Source organism: Abrus precatorius, unplaced genomic scaffold (assembly GCF_003935025.1).
Source record: "Abrus precatorius isolate BTA unplaced genomic scaffold, Abrus_2018 Scaffold7, whole genome shotgun sequence".
In the NCBI taxonomy this organism is placed as follows: Eukaryota; Viridiplantae; Streptophyta; class Magnoliopsida; order Fabales; family Fabaceae; genus Abrus; species Abrus precatorius.
Genome location: NW_020874417.1, coordinates 34,108,292 through 34,118,489, shown reverse-complemented (window position 1 = coordinate 34,118,489; position 10,198 = coordinate 34,108,292). Strand labels below are relative to the sequence as shown.

Here is a 10,198-nt window from a genome sequence, read left to right as displayed (position 1 = left end):
ATATTAAATATTTTTAATTCTATTTTATTTTATTTTTCTCTATTTTTCACATTTCTTCTAAAGAGAGCCGTAGACAAGTAGTCAGAGAAGACCTGTAGCAGTTATTAATGTGAAAGTAACATGAACCAACTTGAAAGACTTAGGAAGTATACCATATCACCCACATTTAATTTCTACGGTTAACGACATTAAATAATTTTATTAATCTAAGATATCAGATTCTGCGGAAGTTACACTTTCTTTGTAGTGTCTATTACTAGACAGCAACATTTGAGTTGAATAAGATCATATCAAATCTGATTTAGAGAGCTTGTACGTCGATAGGAGCTGAATTAAAATCAGCTAGTAATGCTTTTGAGTATCACATCACTAAAATCTAGCGAGGATCTTGCTCACTAATAGAAGCCTCATTTTCTGATGCTTGCATGGAGTTATTTCTTGATTCACCTGACCTTGAAACTGATGAACTACTGCCACTCATAAAATATGCAGGTTGTGAGGGTACTGGAAGACTCATAGAGTAGCTGTTAAGCATGACTACAATTGTTGCCATATTTGGTCTGTTGGCTACATTTTCTTGAACACACAGTAATCCAATATGGATGCATTTGATTATCTCATTTCTTGAATAATTGTTCAGTGTTGGATCTACAATGTCTGAGGCAGTCCCTTCCCTCCAGTTTCTCCATGCCTACAAGAATATATCTTAACACTGTCATGAAGAATTTCAAGGCCAAGAAAATTGTTGATTAAAGGTAGCAGCAATCTTACAAAGCTTATTAGATGTTCTACATAATCACCATTATGGATATCATTGTTTCTGTGTCCAGTAACAATCTCAAGAACAAGTACCCCAAAACTAAAAACGTCTGATTTCACTGAAAAATGTCCATGCAATGCATATTCCGGTGGCATATATCCACTGCATATCAACATGTACAAACTCAATTAGATAGTTAGCATATGATTCGTTTTTCCTCCTTTTGTTGCTACAATTAGAGAGACAAAATATTTGCCTTCGGCATATTATGGTACTTACTGGGTTCCAACAACTCTCAGTGTATTTGCTGCAGTTTGATCTGCATCAAATAGTCTGGCCATGCCAAAATCTGATATCTTTGGATTCATTTCTTCATCTAAGAGTATATTGCTTGCTTTGAGATCACGGTGAATAATGCGTAGTCGAGAATCTTCATGAAGATAAAGAAGACCTCGAGCAATACCTTCTACAATCTTGTAGCGCCTTTCCCAATCCAAAAGTAAACGCTTGATGGGATCTACATGCAGAAGGAAACAGAGAATGTTTTCAATTATGTTCAGAGTGTGAAGTGCAGCAAAAAACAGAAGTTGTATGTTACCAAATATGAAGTAATCAAGGCTTTTATTGGGAACAAATTCGTAGACTAATATCATTTCTCCTGTTTCCAGACAAAAGCCAAGTAGCCTCACTAAATTTCGGTGCTGAAGTTTTGCTAATAATAACAATTCATTTTTAAATTCTATATCTCCTTGGCCAGAGTTCCTGGATAACCGTTTGATAGCAACTTCTTTGCCATTGAGAAGACTACCCTGAAAATATACAAGAGTTTTAAAACGTTAAATCTTTGCCAAATACGTATTCCAACTACGTTTTGACCAAGAGGTTATATTTAGCTCATCCTTATAGTGTTATCTCACCTTGTAGACTAATCCAAATCCACCTTGCCCAACCTTATTTGCATTTGAAAAGTTATTTGTAGCATCTACGATGGTTTGGAAATCAAATTGTAATGTCTCAGTGGGCTCGATTTCATAGACAACTTCGGATTCACCTGAGGAATGAATTTGTGACGACAGAAATACAAAAAAAGTAATAAAAAAGAAAAGCGAAACACACAAAATTAACATGTGAATGACTCAAGTCCACGAATAGTTTTAGATATATTTATTGTCAATATAAGAAAAGTGTCTTATAAATTTTTAAAATTTACTTGATGACTCAGCTGATCATAACAGCCGATGAAACATAAGAGACACAGTAATCATCATAGTTAATTAGTAATATCATAATTCAAGTCAAGGTATCTCAAGAGAATTTAACAGAGATCTTTAAACGATGATATCCAAGAATGTCATACAGTACAATTTTATTTACTTAATTGATAGTAAGAACTATATGATTAAAAAACAAAATCTATTATAAATTATGTTATTTCCAACATTAATAGTCCCGAACAATTGTTTGTCTATGGAGTTAAACTTGTTTAACGAACATTTCATTTCTATTATGTACTTGACTTAAAAGTTAACGGTTATAAGGAACAGGATAATGGACTTACTTTCCAAATACTTCCGTGGTTTCTTTCCTTTTAAATGGATGCAAACAAAGGTAAGGAGTATTACAAAGGAGACAATTGGCACAATAATGGCAGTGACAATTTTCCATGAGTCGCTCTTTCCTGCACAATTGCATATTGAGAATAATAAGGTGAAGGACTCTGAAGGTAATTTTTAATGAAATCACAAAAAAGAGCTAAGTAGCATAGAACATGTCTTGATAGCCATAGGAACAAACCTTTTCTGAACGTGGCATTGACGGATGGAGGAGTAGAAGGAAAAGCTTGCGGTGCGAGGGATTGCGGCACATCAATCATAGAATCATCATAGTATGGGGTGGTGTCAAATCTAAGATTACAACTTGGTTTGAACATTCTGACTCGTACCTTACCAGCACAGCAGTTTGGGATATACGATATTGCTCCAAACAAGCACTGACCGCAATCTAACCCTGACAAATCAGGTGTACACTGCACATGAGCAAATATAGTTTGAAAGCTTGGACCTGTTTTGTTTGCTGCAGCAAACTTACGGTGGGAATCACCAGCAGCAGCTTTACTTCCTAAACTACTCAGCAATTCAGCAACAACTTGATTGAACTCATTCGCATTTGGTGCATTCCTATTGTTCCATATATTCCAAGAAGGTTCAATTTCCATAGTCCCAAATATTGAGCGGTTAGAGTAGCGCAACATGCACTCATCATACCACCCAATTGCCTCCTTCTGGTTTGGACACAATTGCGTGAGAAGGACTCTTGAATTATTGAGGCAGCTACGGCAAGCTTCTGACTTAACATCTCCTCTACACATCCCAATAGCGTTAACTTTGTTAGAGTTTTGGCCAATGGAAAAATTGTAGAAGCCATAGTCAATTTCAGTGTTGGAAGAGAGGTTGGACAAAAGGGCATTGAGGTTGGCATGGAAAGTACTGTTAGAAGTGTAGTTGCCATTTTTATTATTACAAAAACATTTTACGAAGCTTGGCTGGGCCGTGGCTTGAAACACGAGAATGACAGAGAAAAAAATAAATAAGAGCACTTTTGCAGATACTATGGCCATAGCAGCCATCCTAAATGCAAGCAATGGAACGTAACAAAGAAATTGATGACTGCCTCCGATTAATGGATTGGAGATTCTTTTTTTTTTTTCCCCTTTATAATGTATAAACATCCTTCGTTTTCTAATATTCTTTCTCTCTGTAGGTCCAATCTTCTAATTTCTTCGAAAGTTCATATCATAGTTGAAAAATCAAAGCTTTAAAGTTTCATATTATTATATATCCATTTGGGGTGCGGGGAGATCGTACAGGGCTGAGGTAAACTATTGGTCCAATGACATCAAATAATTGCATGGTTGATATTTTTTAACATTTTAATGTGTTGTGCAAGTCTGGAGGGTGCAGAAACGCTGCTAATAATGTGTTCCTTATTCGTTCGAACTTTAGACTGAAATTTTGAAGAATTAGTAGTTGCGTCTTTAAAGTTGATAGAGAGATTGTTAACGACAGTTTTCACAAATTTTGACATTCAGAACATACATAAAAGATGAGAGATTAAAAACTGTGCAATGCTATACAGAGTTACAGGGCGAACGAGGAGTTATAATTCATTTGAGATGTCTATACCGATCTAACAAAATTGCCTCCATTAAAGATACCTCAATCCAAAAGGCAAAAATTTGATTAGCTGTTAAAATCCTGCAACTTCGATAACTTTGTTATCCATTCTTTCATTAAAAATTATAGTATTAATATTATTAATAAATTAAAATTTATAATATTTTATTATTTTTAATAAAAAAATCATAAATAAAATTTTATAATGCATAAATAAGAGTTATTATAAATACACGGATGAAAATAGATAAAAAAAACTTATTAATAACAAAAATTTAAGTGTAACTTTTTAAGTATTATTAATATTGTTATGATATTTATCCAAAATCTAAATCATTTGTAGGGCTGCTAAAGATTAAAAAAATGATGATGGCTTTTCTTTTCTTTTATTATCATCTTCGTTGACGACAGGACAAAACAGTGTAGACGGCAATGATGATTTCCATGCAACTTTGAAATTTATTCCACGGTCCATTTCAAGGTGCTTCAATCTGCTGGCTGCTGCTCTGTGCTCACCATTCACATTTCTTCATTTCAAAAATGGACCAATGATTTATGGTATACTTAAATATTTTAATCAACACATGCGCATCAAGCTCCATTCTTTTATTGGGAAAAAAATACCTCTAAATAATACACGAATCTCACTTGTTTTACTGCTCCAAATATAATGCTCTATTTGGACCAGATAAAATAGAAAAATAAAAAGAATTATTTAAATGAGTTAAAATAAAAAAAATCTTTATTTATTTAAATAAATAAATAAGGGAAAATTAATTTAAAATAATCATAGCATTTAAATTAAATAAAAATTCAAATTTTTTATTATAATACTTTTTATCAATAAATTATATATTTTGAAAATAGTAACATCCTACAAAAAATATATTAGTATTACAATAATAAAATAAACAAAAATTAAAAGGAAAAAAAATTTTCCCCTCTTTTTTTTTTCTTCCTTTCCCTCAAATTGAAAGTTTTTTTTTTTACCGGTACGTTTCACTAAAAAAAATGTCTTATCTTGTTTTGTTCCATCTAAACTATATATATATTTTTTCTCTCTACTTTCCTCCTTCCTAATTATGTTTTTCTTAAATATTCTAATCCAAACAAAGCATAATGGAGTCGGTGGAGAGAGAGAGAGTTTAGACAAGTGAGTTGATCTTAAAGTGCATATTTTAGTAAGATCCAAGCTATTTAATGCATTAGAAGCAAAAAGGTCGTTCGAAGAGCTCAGGAATAATTTATATCCCAGAATGAAGTAGAATATATATAAAGCTATTTATTTAAAAATTATTTGCATTATATTTTTTTATTGACCTTCATTGTTAGTAAGTTAAATATCTGATTGATAAATTCATCACAGTTTATGTCATTTCCATCTAATCCTATTAAAATATGGATAACAATAATTTTAAAAATAAATATTTGAAGAGTTGTTTAATTTTAGAAAATATTTATTGTTTTTACTCTTCAACTTACTGTATTAATATTATATTTTGAAATTCACAATTATTTTTGTAAAAAAAGGCGAAATATTGATTTAATTTAGTGTTGCAATAAACCGGGGTCCGGGGAAGTTAGAAAACCAATCACAATTTCTTTCGTACAAAAAGGAAAGATAAATCGAAAATGTCAATTTAATTAGGAGTTACGGTAAAGAAAAAAGAATTTAAACCCTTTTTCATGTTAAGAATTTTGTAGTAATTAATGTCATAATAAATAATTTAAATTAATTTTCTTCTACATAAACTTATAAAAAAATAAGCACTATAATTTTTAATAAAAAAATATCATTTGTTAATATGGTACTATGAGCCTTTTGAGTTCACTTCAGAAAAATCAAATAAATAAACATCACAACAGGTGCTGTAAAATAATAGTAAAGTTGAACCTGTCTTGATTTAACCACCTTTCATTTCTTCTTTATTTGATTTTCTTTATGCGACTGAACTAAGCTTGTTTATAAAACTCAGAATCTTAACATCAAGGTTATTCAGTGTGGCGGGTACAATAAAAAAATAAGAAGAAACTGGTAAATTTAGTCTACAAGTTTCACTTTTATCAGTGAACTCTAGCGAGGAAACGGCTCAGTGATAGAAGCCTCGTTTACTGATCCTTGAACAGAGTGAATATTCGTTTCATCTGATCTTCCAGTCACTGGATCATGCTCATCTGATTCAATCACTGATAGACTTGTACTATCAGTAAAGAAAGCAGGCTGTGAGGGCAATGGAAGAGTAATAGAATAGCTGTTAAGCATTAGAACAACAGAAGCCATGGTTGGTCTATCAGCTACATTTTCCTGAACACAAAGCAACGCAATGTGGATACATCTCATTATTTCATTTGTTGAACCATTATTAATTGTGGGATCAACAATGCTTGAGGCTGTCCCTTCCCTCCAATTTCTCCATGCCTGCATAGAGTTGCTCAATGGTAAAAATAAAATCGATTTAGCTAGACTTACATTTTACAAAACAGTATATTTTTTATGATAAAGTATTTAATATATGTCTAGTGCACACGTTAGAAAAAACGTTTTACAATCCATATGTACCAATTGAACCTAAGTATCAAATCTTCAAAGACAAGGCAAATATGTGATTAAAATAAGGTTTACTTACAGAGGTTAGAAGATCCTCTAGATTCTCCCCTCTTCGTACACAACTATTTTTCTGGCCACTAACAATCTCCAGAACCAATACTCCAAAACTAAAAACATCAGACTTTGCTGAGAATAGTCCATGAATAGCATACTCAGGTGCCATATATCCACTGCATGTCAACATGGACGACCTCAATTACATGCAATATTAACAACTCTCTTAAGCTCACATTGAAGATTTCTTTATTTTGATTGAAGACGGTGATTAGTGCAACTTATTAGCCATGAAACATTCTATTATTACTTACTAGGTTCCGACAATTCTATTTGTATTGCCCTGAGTTTGATCCATTTCAAATAATCTTGCCATGCCAAAATCTGATATCTTAGGGTTCATCTCTGCATCCAATAGAATGTTGCTTGCCTTCAGATCACGGTGAATAATCCTCAAACGTGAATCTTCATGAAGGTAAAGAAGGCCTCTAGCAATGCCACCTATGATTTTGTACCTCCTTTCCCAATCCAATTGAGCACATTTGGTTTGATCTACATCCCAAAGCCAAAATATAATATTCTAAACAATCAGAACGCTTATACAGTTAACTACGTGGTAGAAATTATGTAACAGATGTTTAGTCCAACCAACCAAAAGTTTTGCCTTACCAAAAATGAAGAAATCTAAGCTTTTATTGGGAACAAATTCATAGACCAGTACCCTTTCTCTTCTTTCCAAACAAAATCCTAGTAGCTTAACCAAATTTCGGTGTTGAAGCTTGGCTACTAACAGCACTTCATTCTTAAACTCTATGTCTCCTTGAATGGAATTCCTGGATAACCTTTTCACTGCAACTTCCTGACCATTGGAAAGCATACCCTGAAAATTTGAGTTTGATAAATGTAAATCAGGGCCCACTATCAGCTTATCTGGTATACCACACTTCATATGATGTGATTTATATTTTCATGTGACACTGTTATGTTTACCTTGTAAACTGATCCAAATCCTCCTTGTCCTAGCTTCCATGCATCAGAAAAGTTGTTGGTAGCTGCCATAATGGTGGCAAAGTCCAATTGCAATGTCTCAGTTGATCTAATTTCGCCACCATTTTTACCATCATCTGGGAATAAGTTGAACAAATCAGTTCTCCAAATGGAATTCTAGTTCATTTGGATTATCTTCTGATTAGAAATGCTTATTTGTTTTCATTAATGATAGTAATAACCTTTTGGGTACTAGATAGAACCCGAGAAAGCAATTTATGAGATTATTTTTCTAATTGTTATGACTTCAAGTTTTTTCGTTATGACTGTCAATCAAATGCATTATACAACGAATTATTATTTATACCAAGCTATTGTTGAGATTTTTCTTCAACTCTTGCAAAACGCACTTTATTATACGAACATTGCTTATAAACTTCAAGCAAGTGAATTTTATATCGTTTTACTTCTTCCTGATTGTAATTGAACCTTTCATAATTTATTGTTCTGCTGAATCCTTAGTAACTAGAATTATGAGAAATTACTCTAAAGTCTAAATTCATATTTCTGAGGGTAGCAACCAAAGTCCAGAGAAGGCCTAAATCAACAAATTACACATAAAAAGAAAATCAGATGTTAGCTTACCTCCAATATGTTTCCATGATCTCCTCTTTCTTAAATAGATGCAGACAAGGACGACTAGTGTGACAAAGGCAACGATTGACACCACTATTAATATTACATTACGTGATGTCTTGCTTTTCCCTGATATAGAATAGTAACTTTAATCTGATTAATACATTTCTAGGTTAAAGAATAATTCTCAACAAGTATAATCACTAATTCCCAGAGTTAATTAGTTCCTTCAATTATTAGTTGACATTTCGTTATTTTATATTTCAAGCAGGATCTGACATGTACCTTTGGTTGACAAGGCATCTGTTGATGAAGGACTAAGAGCAAACACTGTTGGTGCTGGTGCTTGTAGTATTTCAACATTGGTGAGATCATAGAAAGGGTATATCTCGTATCTGAAGTTACAACTGGGTCTTCCAATTCTACCACCTTTCTTGCTATCACAACATTGTGGAATTTCTGACATAGCCCCAACCAAGCATGAACTGCATTGTTGCTCAGACAAGTCAGGTGTACACTGAACAAGACCATATATAGTTTGAAACCCTGGTCCTGTCATATTTGCTGCAGCAAACTTACGCTTGGAGTCCCCTGATGAAGCTTTGCTTATGAGGCTACCTAGCAGGTCTCTCAGCACTTGGTTGAATTGATTAACATCTGTTGCATTACCATTATTTCTCATATAGAAACCAGGAGAATTTTCATTTCTGTTAAATATTGAGCGGTTGGAGTAACGTAGCATGCAATTGTCATACCACCCAATTGCCTCCTTCTGATTTGGACACAGTTTTGTGAGAAGAACTTTGGAATCATTGAAGCAGCTACGGCAATCATTTGGCTTAACATCTCCTCTGCACAACCCAATTGCGTTTACTTTGTCACTGTCATGGCCATAAGAAAAATTGTAGAAACCATAGTCAATCTGTGTGTTGGAAGAAAAGTTGGACAAAAGGGTGTTCAGGTTGTTCTGGTAAGTACTGTTAGCAGTGTAATTACCATTGTCATCGATACAAAAATAGTATAGGAATTTTGGCTGGGCGTTGGTTTGAGATATGAATATGAGTATGAAAAGGAGACAAAGAAATATAGGCATTTTTGAAACCATGGCCATATTGAAGGTTAGGAAAAAAGCTTATTGGTGGTGAAATGCAAAGTGATTCAACTCTTGTTGTTGTCTTCGAAGCATAGGTAGATATATGCAGTTCATGACTAAAACTTCCGCGTCCAATTCAACAAGTGGGAAAGCTATGAACATTTTCTAACTTAGGTCGTTGCATTATTGCCTTGAAACAGTGATTAACACTATTTATTTTTATATTGTAAATAAGAAACTTCACTGAAAAGAAGAGGGCCAAAACCAGCATCCATGTTACAAACCAATGGGAAGGAATCGATAGTGATGGCCATGCATGGACCCTTGTAACATTTAAGACTGGAATATTCCACTTGGTTGAAAAACGAAAGCTCTAAATCCACTTTACAAATTATTACCACTTTTGGATTTTAAAAAGCAAAGTTTAACTACTCAATTGACCTCGGAAGCTTCTTATGGACTTTGAACAAATCGTTGTCTAGGGAAACGTGGATGAGTGTGATGTGACTGGAGTGCACAGACACGAGGATATACACAAGTGGTACATATTACGAGCTTTCCCCGTCATTTCTTTCTTGTTTCCGAATGCAACTTGAAACAACTTTTTAATATGCCACACATTACAAAGGTTGCAGTTTTATAAATCAACCCTCAGTTAAAAACCATCCATTGTAGTAATTTATTGCATTCCGATTTGAAAACAAATAGATTTTAATTTTTAATGTATATAACTTTTTAACATTATCGATTTAACGAGTATTATTGGTTGTAGCAGATACTAGATAAGATTGGAATTTGGATCTAGACAAATTTATATACATTATTAAAATTCGAATTCTAAAGTCATCTATAGAATTACATTAAAAAATAAAAATAAAAAAAAAATCTACAATCCATGCAAAAAATATTCCGCCCAAAACTCTTACAGGGGATACCAATTTATCATT

General features: G+C 33.2%; 2 protein-coding genes across 4 annotated transcripts; both read right to left on the bottom strand.

Annotated features, from left to right (window-relative positions):
- Nucleotides 1-371: 371 nt before the first annotated feature.
- Nucleotides 372-3,534, bottom strand: LOC113871987 (putative receptor-like protein kinase At4g00960). 3 transcript variants are annotated; one of them, XM_027509110.1, is made up of 7 exons: nt 2,555-3,534; nt 2,319-2,438; nt 1,678-1,811; nt 1,359-1,569; nt 1,040-1,277; nt 772-922; nt 372-691 (listed from the first exon to the last, which is right to left on the bottom strand). In XM_027509110.1, the coding sequence occupies exons 1-7, from the start codon at nt 3,486-3,488 to the stop codon at nt 377-379; spliced, it is 2,103 nt and encodes a 700-aa protein (XP_027364911.1). In that variant the 5' UTR covers nt 3,489-3,534; the 3' UTR covers nt 372-376. The 3 variants fall into 3 exon arrangements, with proteins under 3 accessions (XP_027364911.1, XP_027364912.1, XP_027364913.1); XM_027509111.1 differs by having other exon boundaries at nt 1,678-1,799; XM_027509112.1 differs by having other exon boundaries at nt 2,319-2,433; nt 2,577-3,534.
- A 2,774-nt stretch (nt 3,535-6,308) lies between these two features.
- On the bottom strand, nt 6,309-9,269 carry LOC113871997 (cysteine-rich receptor-like protein kinase 25). Its single transcript, XM_027509137.1, has 7 exons — nt 8,444-9,269; nt 8,168-8,287; nt 7,526-7,659; nt 7,205-7,415; nt 6,850-7,087; nt 6,617-6,711; nt 6,309-6,352 (listed from the first exon to the last, which is right to left on the bottom strand). The coding sequence occupies exons 1-7, from the start codon at nt 9,267-9,269 to the stop codon at nt 6,309-6,311; spliced, it is 1,668 nt and encodes a 555-aa protein (XP_027364938.1).
- Nucleotides 9,270-10,198: the final 929 nt, after the last annotated feature.

Bases quoted from the DNA above. Each gene is read 5' to 3' on its own strand.
- LOC113871997 (XM_027509137.1), bottom strand. From the start codon at position 9,269: ATGGCCATGGTTTCAAAAATGCCTATATTTCTTTGTCTCCTTTTCATA. The intron at 7,088-7,204 runs GTAAGGCAAAAC...TTTGGGATGTAG, and splicing joins CTTAGATTTCTTCATTTTTG to ATCAAACCAAATGTGCTCAA. The intron at 6,353-6,616 runs GCCAGAAAAATA...AACTCTATGCAG, and splicing joins GGTTCTGGAGATTGTTAGTG to GCATGGAGAAATTGGAGGGA.
- LOC113871987 (XM_027509110.1), bottom strand. From the start codon at position 3,488: ATGTTTATACATTATAAAGGGGAAAAAAAAAAAAGAATCTCCAATCCA. The intron at 1,278-1,358 runs GTAACATACAAC...TTCTGCATGTAG, and splicing joins CCTTGATTACTTCATATTTG to ATCCCATCAAGCGTTTACTT. The intron at 923-1,039 runs GTAAGTACCATA...GTTGATATGCAG, and splicing joins CTGAGAGTTGTTGGAACCCA to TGGATATATGCCACCGGAAT.